The following is a 16,819-nucleotide window of genomic DNA, read 5'->3' as shown; positions in this document are numbered from 1 at the left end:
AATTACACGATTTTTTATGCTACTTAGCATTTTAAGAGCTAAATTTTAGACTACAAGAACTTCCCTTGTAAAGGCTTTTCTCTCTCTGCTGTGTCACCTGCAGCAGACAGTGTTATCCAGGTGTTTTGCTCTGCTTTGCAATGAAGTCCTTATGCCTGCTGGGTAGTTCATACTCATGCTTTGTCCCAGAGAAGAGTCCTTGAGTTGGAAAACAAGGCAATAAGCCCTGTACTCAAGATACAGCTACCACTGCTGGGATTTTGGAGAAAATCAGGAAGGTCTGGAAACCAGCCTGTCTCTCCCTGGAATTTATTTGGAATCTGACAGTGACCTGTGGTGTGCTTCCCTGCTGAATCACTGCCACAACCCTCCCTCTTCAGAGCTCAGTTTCCTTTCCTGATCCCTTAGGAATAATCCATAATAATCCTTTGTAATCTGCAAGAGTCCACTACAAATGCAGGTTTAAGAGCTGTGAATACCCAGAGTCCAGGGGTTATGCATCTCTGTCACGAGATGCAGGACACAGCTGGTACTCCTACAAAAGTCTTGCAGTATCCAGTGCAGCCAATGTAAGGCTCAAGACTGCGAATAAGCCTGTGAATGATGTGCGTGTGTGTGTGTGTGTGTGTGTAACAGGCATGAACCTGACCACTATAGAATACGAGCCTTCATCTTACATATTTCAAAAATGAAGAGAGGAAGCCTCTGAATTTTGTTACCATTCATGTATACATTTATTAAGTCAAAGGAGTTTGATCATGTCACAGTATGTTACTAGAGCACATGAGATCTTTTCTTTTTAACTTCACTAACAATGGTTATTAATTATTTTTGCTTTTCAAGCTTTAAAAAATTTACTCTTCCTGAATTCCCCATGAAAGGGTCTTTTTTTTTTTCCTTTTCTTTTCTTAAAGTACAAAATAAATGTTTCTCAGACATGTAAACAACCATTATGGAAATGAGACTGCTCCTAAAGTTAACTTTATTGTTATGGATGTTCTGACAGATCTACATCATGTTGCATGTATTTCAGCTCAGTGACTCCTTCAATGGAGGTTATTATTGTTATCGTCACCTGTGCTGCTGTACTGGAGGCCTGGTCAGGGTTAAGGCCCTTCTGTGCAAGGTGCTGTACAAATACTTGGCTGTAACTGAGGTCCCTGGCAAGAAGGGTATTCACTGATGTGACTATAACCCATACATAGCCCACTGGAGCTCCATCTGCTCCACAGCGTTCCACACAAATCACAGGAGCTCAAGGAAAATTCTTCTCCAAGCTAACTCTGGAGTTCATGCTCAGATACCGGTGAAGAGAAGGGAAATGTCACTGCAGGCCAATCCTGACACCTGCAGTCCTGTGCGTAAAGCTGCTCACAGTCATGGGAATGCTCATAAGAGTAAGAAACTCCTGCGGGGAAAGTCTACAAGGTTGAGTCCCTGGGTCATTGAACTCCTTTGCAAGACAGCATGTGGGAAAAGCAGATTGGTTCCTTTTCTCTAATGTTTCATCAGTATAATTCTAAGAGAGAAAGGGACAGGGTCAGTTGCTCAGTTTCAGCACCTTGAGCATTTTGAGTTCTGATCCCCAAATTAAAGAAGTCTCTGCTCTGCCTTGGGCTACTGTGACCAGGCCTGGAAAAGTCAGTTGGACATTCTTTGTCATGAGGAAGCAGTGGTTTGCCATTTGAGCATGGAGGGAGTCTGTTTTATGGTGTGAAGGCTGCATCCTAGGCAGGAATTGTGAAGATTGTGTTCAGCCATCAGCACAAATTATTCTGAAAACACTTCAGAGCAATTGCAGTCTAAATAATGATTATAGCTTCATATTTGAGGTGAAAAAAGAAAGAATTACATGAAATAAACAGCAAAGAATCATTGTCCCTGCACAAACATAACATATTCCTGCCTATGAAACATCCCTTGCAAATTACTGCCCTTTAGGTTATGTCAGATATTTAAATGAACCCTTTAGAGCTAAAATACAGTACTTTGAAATGAGGTTAGAAAAATTTAAGAAGGACTAATGGGAAGTGTGTACAAAGCTCTCCTTAAAACAAATTTCCCACCTGGGTAGCTTATGAGTGTGAGGCCTCAGTAGACGTAGAGCCGGTCTGCGATGGCAGCGGGCATGTGGGTCATGATCTGCATGCGCAGCCACCAGTAGTAATCCATGGGGTGGTAGCGGGTGTAGGGGGCCGTGGCGGTGAGCGCGTGCGCCACGCTCTCGATGACTGGCGAGGTGTCCCTCGAGCCACTGTTGCAGTATGACTCCATCTTGCTGACCTGCTCGTCGAAGTACTTCCTGCCGTAGTCCTTGCGCACGATCTCGGGGAGCTCATCCCACATTTTGTCGGCGATGGCTTTGATCCGCTCGGGGCTGTACAGGTTGGTGCCGGCGATGAAGTTGCCGGGCTCCACAATGCTGACCATGACGCCCTGGGGCTGCATCTCATAGCGCAGGCAGTCGGAGAAGGCTTCCACACCGAACTTGGTGATGCAGTACGGTGACCGGGCAGGGCTGCCCATCCGCCCCATCATGCTACTGATGTTCACCACACGACCTAGGCAGAGGCCGGGCAGAGCACAGCTGAGCCGTGGTACCTGACTTGGAGCTGGTACCTGGCACACACCACCCCACACATTCCTGAACGTGCATCCACCCACCCACCCACTAAGGGCTGCCTGGCAGAAGTGCTCACGGCTCTGCCTGAGCAGTGCTGTCCTAGGCAATGGCCTTCAGGCAGAAGAACAAGCCCACTGCTTATGCTCCTTGGTTCATTCTACCTGAGGGAACAAGCACATGTGACACACAAAGCTCAGTGCTATGGGAAACACAGGAGAGGCTGGACACAGCCTGCAAGGGGTGAAACAGGATTGCTTTGCAACCATTTGGACTGAGCCCAGACATGTGAAAGTAGGAGCAAGGTAAGCTTCTGGCATCAAAGCTGAGCTTGTTTACTTGCAAATCAAAGGCTAGTGGTGGCTCAGTGTCTGCTTCCCAAAAAGGAATGGATTGCTCCTGCCCCACCAATGGGCAGAGCAGCTTAAATCCACTGCACTCTTTTTCATGAGACAGCTGGGTTATGGCTCCAGGCACAGAAGTCTTTCTCCCCTCCAGAAGCTATCCATTTAGGCTGGGGAAAATGCTGGTAAGAGGCCGTGGACGCTGTCGTCTAGGCAGAGGTTGGAGTTCTCTGCACTTTCTTTCAGGGCTCATTGCTAAGTTGTGTCAGAAAGAGAAACTCTGACCTCAGGACAACCTTCCATGGCTGCCCAGGCCACATCCAGCCCAGGTCTGCAGCACAGGGCAACATTGTTAATGCCTGTGGATGCCTCAAGAGTGAAAAATACCCTCATTTAGTCAGGTAGCAGGCCCTAGCACAGGAAAACTTTTGCCCCTTGATGCTGAGACCCCTGCAAGCTCCAGGTCTGCATGCCTTTGTTATACAACCCCCTCTTCTACATCACAGCTCCCAGAGTAACAGTGCAAAACGACAACTTCCCTGCAAGAAGCTTTTTACACTGCTGCTGCCCACCCTGCCACAGCTGGTTTTCACATAGCAGGAAGGAATGCTCCTGGCACTGTAATTTATTGTGAGCTGCAGCTTCTGAACAGGTAAAAGAAGGTATAATGGATGTGTGGGATGTTGCAGGAGAAGGCAGCATATATGGGAAAGAGAAATAATAACTGGTTTTCAGGCCCACTGCCTTGCTGTGTAACTCAAAGAGGTGAGGCAATCTGTGTGTCTGCTGGGGGCCACATTCTGTCTGTAAAGGTAGGAAGGTGGCCGATGGCACAGAGAGAAGTGCCATAGACCTTCTGGCCCCTAACACAGCCAGATGTGGCAGGCTGAGGGACCTGCTACAGGGAGAGCCAGTCAGGAACTCTGCCACTCACCCTTTGACCTCCGGATGAGCGGGAGGAAAGCCTTGGTGGTTCGCACGGTCCCCCACAGGTTCACTTCAGCTACCTCCATGTAGGTGTCCATGCTGGTGAATTCAACTTCCCCAAATGTGGAGATCCCGGCATTGTTTACCAGCCCCCAGAGCCCTACAAGACAAAAAATCACGCACTATTACTTGTGCTAATAGATTATTGAACTACACAACGGAGCTTTTCATTACAACTTGTGATGGTAAAGACCAGATAGAAAAGAGTCCAGAGCACACTTTAGTCTCCTGAGCAAATATAACCCATGGGGATCTGCCTGTGTCACCCAAATCTGCAGGCACAAAGTACTGTGAATGAGGCTTCTCAGGAAGTTCTGAGCCAGCAGAGAACTTCAACCTTGTCTAAGCTGTTCTCCTTGCCACTCTCTTTTTATCCATAGTGATTTTTTAAAAGAAGCAAAGTATACAATTCAAATAACAAGAATAGGAATGACCTTGTAAGAAACAAAAGAGTAATTCTTTCAAAGTAAAATCCCTTCTGTCACCACAAGAACTAGAGTATCTGCAGTGCTAGGAAGGAGGGTGTAGGCATGGGCAAGCATGCATGCCATGGCCTCTCCCTTTTACTCTGCTGCAACCAAAACGGCAATAACTGAAGCTACCTACTTACTTGGCAATAAAAAGAAAGATTAAAAAGGAATTTTGAAAAAAATCAACTCACTTCATCTAATATTCTAATTGTACAGGAAACATGATGAGAAGAGATGAGAAAGGCTTCTATCAGGCTGTTTAGAAAACTCACTGTTATCTGTTGACTGTGTCCAGATCTGTTATCAGAAAAAGCCCAGAAAAGGCAACTTCATCCTGGCCTGTTCTTGAGAACACAGAGCTAGAAAACTTAATTTATACAGAAGATCCATACAAAAAAATTAAATACAAAGAAAACCAAAAGAACTAGGTTTGCAAAATCCGAACCAGAACATTACTGGTTGTTCTGCTTTAAAACAACCTTGTGTTGAATGTGGATATCCTGTAGGAGAAAAATGTACTTCACCAAAGGGTGGAAAGGTTTCAGAAATGTATGAGCAAAAGCAATTTTCACAGTACTGGAGCAGAATTTGCTGTCATCACCTCAGTGGAACGAAGTAGGCAGGCTAAGAAAATCAGTACAGCTACCCCCTGCACTCTAAAGGGTAGTACCTACAATAACATTAATGATACCCAGCTGGCTTCACAGGAAATTCTTTGGAAAACCTCTCCATTTCCTTTCCCTTTTGAAAGAGTGGGGGAGAAACTTCCATTGTTAATTCCCAATCTTTGGGCACTGGGCAGGTTTTACAACAGAAAGGGAGTCACAATAAACTTCAGTTCACGGGAACAAAGCACTAATCCTAGAGCCTTGAATACCACTCTGTTTTTGCCAATGTCCCTACAGGAGCTAGTGGAGAACAAAGCAGGTTCCTTTGTAGACGCTGTGTGAAGTGGGAAGCTCCTTTCTGATTTGGCACAATATCCAAACGGGCCAATTGCTCTGCCCTCCTGCCCGTCAAAGATTTGTGTCCTTCAGTCACATGCTCAGCTTTTGAAATATGCCCTGACAATGCTCTTGGAGCCCAGCCGAGGGAGCTCCTGCCCCCTCCGTCACCTCAGAGCCCACTGCATGCACCCACCCACCTTTCTCTGGGTCCTCGAGGCTGTTTTGCACATGCTCCACTGCCCGATCCATTTCTTTGCTGTCACAGACGTTGAGCTGGACAGTTCTCATTCGATCACTCTTCATGTCATCCAGTTCCTTGGAGCCACCCTCTCCCTTGTCCTAGAGGGGAAGAAAGTGCTGGTTTGAATCTGGCCAAAGAGTCTGTGCAGAATATCAAATACATAGCAACCAAGCCAAAGAGTGCACAGGGCAGTCACAGAATAATCAGGACAGTCCTGCAGCTCTAGGAGAAAGGGGAGCAGACAGGGCTGGTCCTGCAGAATACTATTCCTCAAGCATCTGGTACAAGTCAGCTGGTACAAACTGTTTCAACTACCAAGAAAGCAGCCAGAACTGGATCTGCCCCAGCGAGGCAATCAGCAAGCACCCCTTGCCCAGTACATGCTGCTGAGGCCAAGCTATGTCCCACTGCTGCAGCAGTGGGAATGTGGTGCCATTCACACGGGGCAACTCGACTGGGGGGGTATGGCGTAAAATGGCCAGTGAGGAGCTGCACACTTAAATTGCATGTGCTTGTTGGTCACACTGCCAGCTTTGGGAGCAACAGTCTAGCAGACAGGGCTGGTCCTGCAGAATACTATTCCTCAAGCATCTGGTACAAGTCAGCTGGTACAAACTGTTTCAACAACCAACAAACCAGCCAGAACTGGATCTGCCCCAGCGAGGCAATCAGCAAGCACCCCTTGCCCAGTACATGCTGCTGAGGCCAAGCTATGTCCCACTGCTGCAGCAGTGGGACTGTGGTGCCATTCACACGGGGCAACTCGACTGGGGGGGGTATGGCGTAAAATGGCCAGTGAGGAGCTGCACACTTAAATTGCATGTGCTTGTTGGTCACACTGCCAGCTTTGGGAGCAACAGTCTGAGAAGAGGGACTGCTGCCCACTGCTCTCTCCCTTCAGGTGGTCTATACACGGGTTTCCAGGCAGTGGGAGCCATAACTATTGCTTCCAAAGCACTGCTACAGAGTCCGATCATCGAGAGTCTGGCCAGCCTGTTTGCTAGCAATTCACCCTGGCATCTTCTCCAGCATTTTGCTCTCTTCTCTGCCTCCCCCTCTCAACTTTTTCTCACTCTCATTTCCCGTCTCCACTCCTTTTTTCTCAGCTCAGAACAACAGTTTCCCCCAGTACACATTCCCTCACAGCCCAGCAAGTTGACTGCAGCCAACCCTTGAGATACTTTCACATGGGCCAGACATTGCTAGCAACAAGGCTGCCGTGCACAGAGCTCATCCCTTCACAGTGGTGAAGCCTAGCCATGGTGCTTCCAGAACACAGAAACAGGATGTTAGGATGAGATTGGGACTATACCTGAATAATTCCCATGGTTATAAGCTACTGGACTGTGCTGGCCAATCCAGACTACTTTTGTAGAGGATGGTGAGATATAGCTCTGAAAATGATCAGATTTTGGGAACATTCCTGTCTTTACTGTAAGAAGCTCCTTCAGTATAATCCCTCATTAGAAGACTGTTAAGTCCCCTTTAACAGGCTAAACATGGAATATTTCCACAGGATCATCTGCTCAGCTCTTCCTCCCCCACTGCTCAACTTTCCAGGTAGACTCGCTCACTGTGTCTGCAGGCAAGCATCAGAGTGCACTTCACTCCTGACAAATAAGGGCTTTGGGCTAGATAGCTGCTTTCCTCTGAGCCAGAACAGGCCAGGACTTCATGGCAGGCCTGTTTCCTGATTGCTGAATGACTTTAGTTTGCTCTGGGCAACTCAAGTCACAGGTGCTCCCTGTCAGATGCCAGCAGGCAGTTGTCAATGAGACAGAGCTTGTCTGCAGTCTGAGCCCAGGCTGCCCACCTGTCCCTCAAATGAGAGTTCCCTTCGGAGACCACACCTTAGATACCACATGAGGGTGGCCATACAACCCTGTCTCTATGCCACCTGTCTTCCAAAAATCCTTCTCCTGGCTCCTCTCACTCCTGTGCTTATATACTGTGCTCACAGACATTTCACTAATATAACTACCTAACATGTCCTCTGTCTTCTTCTCCATGCTTCCATATTCCATCACAGACTGTTAACACCAGTTAGTGTTTGTCCTTAAGAGAGGCTATCTACTGGTTCTCTCTTCCTAGGGAAGCACACTGCATACAGAAAGGAGGTTAAAAGTCTCATGTGCAGTTTAATGGCAGTGTTAGAGTGACTGAAGAGTTTGGTGCTAAGTTCGCTGCCCACCCAAAAGCACTGCAGTGCCAAAGCAGTCTATATGGCAAAGCACTGGAAAGCACAAGTGGCAAATGTGGGAATGCCAACAGGGAATCAGCAAATGCAAACATGCAAGTCTCTTGAAAACAGCAGATATCACTAAAGGAAAGAAGGAAAATGAGGCCAAGGTCCTTCTTTCCCTGATTGCAGTTCTATGAGGTGCTACAAAATCTCTGGGCCACACCAGCCTTAGAGGTCTCATAGCTCTGCTGGGACCTTTACAGCATCCTCTTCCTCAGCGCTTACAGGGTTGGCTCTGCAAGCCAACTCCCTCCTGCCCTCCCACCCACACGCAGCTGGATGCTTGGAAGGGACTCCTAGGGCTGGGATCCTGGCCAAGAATTGGACTCTGTGTGTTAGCCCACACCCACAAGGCCATTTCCTTGGCTTTCAGAAAGGGCAGATGGGAGATGTTTAAGTCAGGCACCTGGTGACCGTGTCTCCTGGCAGGGGATGCAGCCTGTCCCACAATCCCCAGGCCCATACACAGCAGTGAAAGGATCTTCTCAAGCTACACCAGGACACCAGTGCATCTCTGCTCCCAGCCCCAGGGCACACTGTCCCCATGGCAAGAGGGGCCAGCTTCTGCACATTGAAAAAGCACATTGTTGCCTTGCCCTCCTCTTTCCATGGTACTCTCTGGGGCTCCCGAGCTTCAGCTTGTATCTTTATCAGTGTGTCCTTGGTCTCTAACATCCTGTGGCTCTGAGCACTCCTGTGAAGCTCTGCACAGAGAACCTCTGCCTTCTCATTCCCCTGCAAGCCACAACAGGCCTGAGCACACACAGCAAAGCAAACAGGGGTTCCACCACACTCCTGACAAGAGAGACAAACATCACATATGTCTACTGATAACAGATACTGATGGAAAAATACCTTCTTTATCTTGCGTCAGCTGGCTTCTCCATATATTAACCAAAGAGGAAAAAATCAGACAGCTGCAGCATGAGTGTTCATTGGATCCAGTCTACCACTGTCTTTTGGCAACGCACCATCAACACAACTCTCACATGAGTATATTTGCCACTGAAAATGTTAGGAAGTAACTGTGTGTGAAATAGCACACTGTTAGCACAGATCCATCCTTGGGCTCCCCTCAGTCATGACTCTTCACTCCTCTCTCACATTTCCATCAGTAAATTTAGTGAGGTGCTCAGGATCTGGCCACTCTAGGAAACCTTTCCTAATAAAGAGTCAGCACTGCACATATTTTTAATCTGCAGTAAGGATGTGGCATTCCTAAGAACAGTGCATGCCCTGAGGACACAGTGGCTCCCCAAGATGCAGTCTGCTTCTGATGTGCAGGTGCGCTGTGAAAAACAAACCCACGAAAGTGACACTGAAGTTTCAGAGTCATTTCCTCTACCTCGGGGCTAGGTCAAATATATCCAAGCCAAAGATTATGTTGCTTATTTCTACCTCCACTTTTATCTAGCATCTAAAAACACAAAAGTTTTTCTGCTGCTAAAATCAGCACCAGCAATAATTATACTCTGATCAGAATTCTGCTTACAGTTGTGCTAGAAAAACCTGTGGCACAGTGAGAAATCAGCTTGGTCTCTTGGAGCTGTTTTTGTTCTACATAAAGTATAATGGCCTGAAGACACACAGGAGGCCACACAGCTAACTAAGGAGCTTTGGCATTTTCCAGTGTTTTCTGATGACAACTGCTACCATTCTTGGTATGGCCACACAGATTTTGGAACATGGGGTGTGAGTTCAGCTAAAGAAGCAATATTTAATTGCAGAGTGATACTGCAAAGCTTTCTGCTGGTTTTTCTGTGAGGAAGTAAATATTGATCAAAGTCAAAAAGACTTCTGGCATGCTGCTACATGTCAGCTTATGTTGAAATTGTCAGAGGCCAAGATGTTCCACTAACAGGCATTCAGTAGAACAAGTACTGCAGACACCAAAAATAGAAGGGAGATTTCAGTAACAGATATGTCCACTGACAATTGTGCCTTTTTAGCAGCTCAGACAGAAGAAACGAAACCCATAAGTAACTTCGCAACTCTGAAATTTTTCACTTCTGTCAACATAGAGGGAGACTATTACTCTAAACAGTGTTTTTTAAGTCTGCAGTGTTCTTACGTTCTCTAATGTTGATCTTCAGTTAGAAAAGCTGAGTAGAAACATCAAAAAAGGACTCATCTACCCTCTCTCTTGAGCCCTTTCGAAAGGCAGCAGTTTGTACCAAGTGTCTTGTTCCACTGTGACGCCTGTAGAGGGAGCCCACGTTAACAAAGGAATCCTTGGCCCAACACTGAGACTCAAGAGCCGGAGTTATCGAGACAAACACATATTTTGAAAAAATGTAGCAGAAACAAGCTACAAATTTAAGTAAAACTTAGTAATAATGCAAAAAAAAAATAAGAGTAGAAAATCGGATAACATTAAAAAAATACCTGGCAAATTCTCTTTAAATAAAAGATATGTTTATAGTTATGAGTGAGCTAAAACATTAGAACCAAATAACAGACCCATCCCAGGATATCCTGAGGAGTAAGTTTGTTTCTGTTGGGAAATGGCCACGCAGCTAAAAAAAGTGCAGTGCTTCATAAGGAAAGAGAGACTAAAACTCTCTCCTGTTCTCCATGACCATCAATGCTTTGCCCCACCAAGTTCTCCTTCAGAGAGTATCAAGGCTGTGTCACTAAGATGTTTGTGGCCTGATTCTTCTCTCACTTGCACTAGTGGGACTCCATCACCTAGCCAGCTATTTCAGGAGACCCTCAATACACACATGGCATGGCTGTACTCATGAATATAGAAAAACATGCTCACACCACATGCCATAAAATTGCTGGTGGCTCGGTGTACGTCAAAATTAATCAAAATAAGCCCTGAATAAATATATACGGTCTGAGAGCGGGGCCAAAGGTCCAGACACAGCCTGACCCCAAACTTTGCTTATGTTTAAGCCTATAAAATTAGATTTGGGGTTCCAGCTCATCAGACATGGAACAGACCACAGTGTTGTGATTTAAGTAAGAACCTCCCTATATACCATTCAGTCCTGGTTCCTCTCCGTGAAATTCAGGCACCCATGTCTTTCCCTTTGGGCTACCAACCACTGTCCCTCTCCTTGGCAGAAAGCTGTGCAGAGCGGAGAGGGAAGACTGGATTTGTTATGTGGCAGTGCACATGCCACAGGTGAAGAACAGTTTTTGTTTTCCCTACCTTTTGCAGGCAGCCAGCATAAATAATGAAACCTTTGTCATGCAGGTGCTTGGCCAAGGCAAATCCAAATCCTGAGTCACAGCCTGTTATAAGCACAGCTCTGCTGCCAATCTGCAAAACAAAACAGAACAAAATGCACTGGAATTGAGTATTTGAAATCAGTGATTTGCAGTACACAGAACAAATCACATCCTTGGCTAGAAGCAGTCTGTTCCAGGCATGTTCTCTACACTCGCTGCCAGCTACTGCCACCCAGTGCCTCCTGAACACAAGAAACGATGGTTTCATACCAATTTCATCCAGTGAGGCAGGATCACTGTCCTCCCAACACAGAGGAGTTCAGCACCTCTGGCAACAGGCTTCCAAGGCAAACAGACCAAGCAAACCACCATGCTCTGGCAGTTCATATCCATCTTGAAATCTGAAAATATACCAGACAGTTCCCAAGACATGTTTTCCCTTCATCAGGAACTGTTCCTATATGCTCAAAGCAGGCAGGAGTCCACTCTTCTGTGCATGCAGCCCACAGGGCATGGAGAAGACAGTTTGACTGAAGAAAGGATATGGTTTAATCTTACTGACTGCTCACTCATCTTTCTCTCTCTAGCACCTATCTAGAGCTGGGTTCTAAAACCTAAGAAGAATCAAGTGGGGTTAATATATGAAATTAAGACAAGTTGGTCATCACTATTTTTGTCTGGTTGGGTTTTTTTGGTCTTCCTATTTTTCCAACTTACAATTTAAATGGAAGTTTACCACCTTCCCTCTCCAAAATTTTTTCTAACCCAAAGACAGGCAGCAGTTAAATAACAAGCTAAAAACTGCATGGTGCATCAGACAGTCCAACAGCAACAACTGTACCTCCAAGGTGCTGCTGTGGGTGGGATTAGGTAATAATTGCCTGCAATTCACTCTGACTCATCTCCTTTAACAAACTATAAATTTGGCTTTCCCCAGCATATGCAAGGACTGATCAGCATGGAAGCTGGGTGGAAGTAGGGTGGAAGCAGCAAAGGCCGCTCACGCTGGAAGCCCAGCAGTGATGCAAGGATCATGACTGAGTTCCTCCAAAACTCTGTTCCAGAGTTACGGAGCAAGCTGTGTGTGCTCTAGCACTGCTGCAGTGCTGAACTCTGTATCACAAGACAAGATGACAAAACACTCCTCTCCTTTCCTTTTGCCTGGCACTGTTTCTGGTAAGTCAGTACCTTCAAGGAGAGGGCTGCCAAAAAGGGACACTCTCCAGATCAAGTGGTGAGGACACACTAATTTATTTAACATGTTTTTAAACCATACTGCAGAAAGAGTGCTTTATTAAGAATTTGTCATGCCGATTCCCCCACTGTAAAGTGGAACATTTCATCTGCTGAGTGAGTTCCAAAAATAGAAAAAACCCACTTGTATGATTGTTTATTTCCATCCTTAGCAGCACATACCGTGCTACGTCAATGGAAGCTCGGTGCTAGGAAAGAATGTGGAGTATGCTCAGGAGGTCCAGCTTGGAGTCTTTCTGGCAAATTGGAAAGACAAGTTTGGTCACCAGGCTTCAGGGAGCTTAAAACCCCAGCTCAGCAGAATTAGTTCCTGGAAGGCACAGTCACACTCACCTGATCGACTTCATTTGCATAAGAGCGGCTGCCACATGGGGATAAGAGAGGGAAGGAAAATCTTTTCATGGGCCTGTTAGAAAAACCCAAAACAACAGAACAGTCAGATGTGGAATATCTTGTCCACACCCTGCTGCAGCAACAAATACATGAAAAATGCAGTTCTGCCTACATACATGATGTAGACTGTCATTTGGGAAGACAGAATCTAGTCTGCAGGTCTCCTTAGTCTGAGCCTGTGTGTTTCCTACAGTATGAAACATATGTTTCTCTAAAGACCTTGATGCTATTTCCAGTCGCAGAAGCTGTCTGGGTATTGCAAAGTATTCTAAAATAGCTCCTGGTCTGGAGGCACAGAGCTACTTGCACCCACAAAATGGGCAGTGCAGTGTTTGCATTTTCAAAAGCAACAACACCCTCACTTAAGAGTTGGACAAACTTGGGGTATGGGAAGTTATTCATTTGCCTGCTGAAAGTATTCTTCTGTGGCTTTGTCTCTGATACCCAGCCTGAGCCTGAATTTGATTGGATTTGTCTCACTCCTCATCCTTATTTCATCCTGGATGACACCTCTTCCCCTGCAGTGTCTACCCATTAGATACTCTTAGATTTTACATCCCCTTTTTGCAACTGTTTAAGCTAAGAAACACTCTGAGCAATACCTGCCATGCAGATCTGAAGCTCCTCCACATAGTATGTCTGACTCCCAGAAGACAAAACATGCTCACAAAGACAGACCAGAGCAAAGCCACAATGCCTTCCGGGAAATAAGATTCCATTTAGAAAAGCTATGTTACACAGTATCATCATGCTGTCATGAGTCTTGCCATCATTCATCAAAACCGGGCCTGAATAACAAATCAGTGACCCCAAGCTCTGTCCTTGTCAGCCACCTCTCTGACTTTATCAGCTTTTTCATTTTGCTTTGGGCACTGACATTGCCCCCCTGGAGTTTCCCTTAGACTTGCTGTACTTCACCTACCCTCTGGCTCCTCTAACAGCATCTATTCTTCCCAGAGCTTATCTTGCAGGCTGCTTTTCTGCCTTCTAAGTAAATTTGCATAATCATTCACAATTATCTCCAGCTCAGACATCACAGGCTCTCCTAGGGTGACCTGTGTTACACTGCACAGCACCTTGCAGACACTCTGGCCTCTGAGCCATATTTCAGGAAATCAAGGGATCTGTGAAGGCAGAAGCTTTGAACTAGATGGGAAAGGAGATGACATATTCAGGCAGTGGTGTTCTCTCACCTTCCTGCAACAGTTAGTTTTTCTAACTTAAGAGTGTCACAAGCCAAATCAGCTCTTCAAACAGCTATAGCAAACTTAATTGCTGCAAAGGTCAGACCCCAGGCCAAGTGTGTGTGTTAACATCACTGACCTGCAATCCTGGATTGAAACCTTTACCTTGACAATAAGCTTCTTGGTGTGTCTTAAAGTGCCCAGAAATGTTCATAACATTTCTTTTAGCTGAATGAACTCGGTTTTTATTTTTCAGTGTCATGTTTGGTCCTGTTATTTCACTGCGGAGTACTGATTTGCTGCACTCAATTCACAATAAACTGTAGAGAATATCCACTTGATATTCTGCCTACCTCGACCTGAAGGCAAGGGCAAAAGAAAAAAGGATGCTGGCTGCTGATGAGCAGGACTGTCATCAGCAGAAGCAGCCAGGAAGCAATGTGAGCCCCCACATGGTACACTAATGTACCACGAGCCAATTTTGTCATTCTGCATCAATGAATTCCAGAGACCACAACATAGACTTTCAGAATGCACAGATGGTCCTCAAATTGAATCTGTGCTTGTAACCATGCACTGGCTTTTGTTCAGTTCCACGAAAAAAAGGAGTCCTCAGTTTGAAGAGTCAAGTACACAAATGGTAGTTCAGTGCATTAAGACACTGGCACAGTGGCAGCACTGCCTTTCAATGAACAGCTGGATTTCCACTGCAGGTTTAGCAACTTGTGGGGACTTGCAAACACAACACGGTTTTGCCCTGAGTACAAGACACACAAAGCACAAATACACAGTAAGCAAAACAGACGACAGAAGAAAAAACAAAACAAGAATATGCTGAAAATTCTTTCCTTAAGTTAATAAAACATTAGTTCATATTTTTAAGGCCACAGCAGATTCCTGCAGGTGAACTCTGGTGTATGTGGAGCAAACAGGAGATAAAAGACCTACATCTGTTTGCACAGGAAATCTCTAACAGCTTAGCTATCTACGACACCCTGTTCCCAGAACCACCCTTGACCATGATGATGCTGGACATCACTATCAGCAGCAGTAGAACACTGGAGGTGACAGTTCTTGTTAAACAGGCCATGAGCCACTTTTAAATGCCTTATGTACAATTAGTGGCACACACAGCTGTTTAGAACCTCGCTCTAAAGCAAAGCCAGGGAAAGCACTCAACTTGCTCTGAATTTGGACTAACAGGGTTCCAGTCATACAGTAATATAAATGCTGGGGTTTTTTCACAGCTAGAAATTAGAATTACATAGACAATTTTCTGTTCATTTGCAGAAAAAACCAGCTTAATTACTCAGGCCACCTCCATTTCTGACTAAAACCCTCCCTCTCAACTTTCTCATTTCATGTGATTCACTGCCTCTTTAATGAAGTCACAGAAATATATGACAGTTTCTTGCACTGAAGCAAGGCCTACTTGCTGATATTAAAAAAAAAAAACCTTGATGGACACTGAATTAATGCTCTACTCTGAAACTTTTTGACTGAAGTGTAAAAAAAAAAAACATGCTGCCAACCCCTCCTTGCATATAGAGTCCATCTCTGCTGTGCTCAGCTCAGTGACTGAACCCTGGCACAGGTTGTCCAGGCAGGTTCTAGAGTACCCGTCCTTGGAGATACTTAAAAGCCACCTGGACCCAGTTCTGGGCAACCAGCTTGAGGAGGCCCTGTTGTAGCAGGCGGGTTGGACCACATGACCTTCAGAAGTCCCTTCCAACCTCAACCACCTTGTGACTCTGTAAATAAACTGTCCCATTGAAGTCAAGTGAGTCTGTGACATGTGCTTTACGTAAGATGTCACTTCTTCTTTTCCACCAAGTTACTTACCTAAAGCCATTCCCTGGGTCATTGAAATTCAGTGCTTTCACAGAGAAGTTCAAGAGAGGGCGGGACAGCTTGGTGGCCAACATGTTTTCAACTAGCACACTCTACCACCAGCAAAACTGTTCTTCCTTAGCTGCAACACAAGATAGCACCTCTGTTTTAGTTGCTCAATTATTTTGTTAGACGTGCTGACTCCATGTATTTCAACAAGAAAAAGTCCAAAGGAACTCATCTTTTCCCCTTGCAGTCTCTCACACAAACAGCTCAACATTCAGCAACCCGAGATGCTTTTAAATATGGAAAAGCATTTTAAGTAAACTACCAAGCAGTGAGCCATTTAAAGAAAATGTCAGTTTCTCCTTTTTAATGCATCTTTAACTGATTTCTCTGAAACAGGTAAAAACTAAGGTACACATATGGAATATATTATTTCAAGTGAGCGATATGAAATAACTCTAAACAAAAATAAAACTCCAAGTCACAGGTGATGTTATGTTACATGTTTAAAAAGCAATCCTTAGCTTTACAGCTAGTACAGCCACGCAGTTAAAAATACATTTTTTTGTAATTAAGTAGCTGGTGGTGCTGGACTAAGCCCAGGGAACCAACAATAAACTCATTACAGGGTGAAAACAGCTCAAGAACAAGACTTAGGCATGGAAAGTCAACTTCAATCATATTTATCTTGGATAAAACTAATCCAAGGCACAAAAAAAACATCTCCCAGCCCCCTTTACTGAAGCTGAGAAACGGTATTTAATTGTTAGGGGTGGTTTGCATCTCTGCCGGAGGCTGGGCCGCCGCCGCGGCAGCTTCGGGGCCTACTGGAAACCAGGCCTGGGTCGAAAAACAGTGAAATTACCGCAGAAAGAACAGCGGTGGGCACCAAGCTGGGGAGGGAGGGAGCGGACAGGGCTCAGGAAGCTCGCTGGCCCGGCTAATCCTCAGAAATCCCGGTGGTTTGACCAAATTCGGGAGCACCGTTGGTGTCCCCGCAGGTTTTTGTGAGGTTTGTAGTGACGGGGCGAGGCCCCAGGTCCGTTGCAGGTTCCATCGGCCCGGCCCGGCCCAGCCCTCTCCGGGACGCGGCTGCCGCGGTCCCAAACGCGCTCACGGCC

At 45.8% G+C, this 16,819-nt stretch overlaps 1 protein-coding gene across 2 annotated transcripts in view; it reads right to left on the bottom strand.

The window, feature by feature from the left end:
* The window catches only part of BDH1 (3-hydroxybutyrate dehydrogenase, type 1), a 57,927-nt gene extending 42,069 nt beyond the window's left edge, over window positions 1–15,858 (bottom strand). Inside the window, exons 1-6 of one of the 2 annotated variants that reach the window (XM_017726445.1) lie at window positions 15,705–15,858; window positions 12,619–12,691; window positions 11,012–11,122; window positions 5,566–5,707; window positions 3,899–4,051; window positions 2,067–2,561 (exon numbers count right to left, since the gene is read on the bottom strand). In XM_017726445.1, coding sequence (XP_017581934.1) covers window positions 2,092–2,561; window positions 3,899–4,051; window positions 5,566–5,707; window positions 11,012–11,122; window positions 12,619–12,691; window positions 15,705–15,787 — 1,032 coding nt within the window. In that variant the 5' untranslated portion in view covers window positions 15,788–15,858 and the 3' untranslated portion in view covers window positions 2,067–2,091. Of the gene's footprint in view, window positions 1–710; window positions 2,562–3,898; window positions 4,052–5,565; window positions 5,708–11,011; window positions 11,123–12,618; window positions 12,692–15,704 lie in introns of those variants that run through there. The other variant, XM_008644127.2, reaches the window with a different exon arrangement.
* Window positions 15,859–16,819: the final 961 nt, after the last annotated feature.

This window comes from Corvus brachyrhynchos, unplaced genomic scaffold (assembly GCF_000691975.1).
Source record: "Corvus brachyrhynchos isolate BGI_N302 unplaced genomic scaffold, ASM69197v1 scaffold221, whole genome shotgun sequence".
Classification (NCBI taxonomy): domain Eukaryota; kingdom Metazoa; phylum Chordata; class Aves; order Passeriformes; family Corvidae; genus Corvus; species Corvus brachyrhynchos.
The sequence above is the reverse complement of the archived record's forward strand: the minus strand, read 5'-3'. Positions and strand labels throughout refer to the sequence as shown.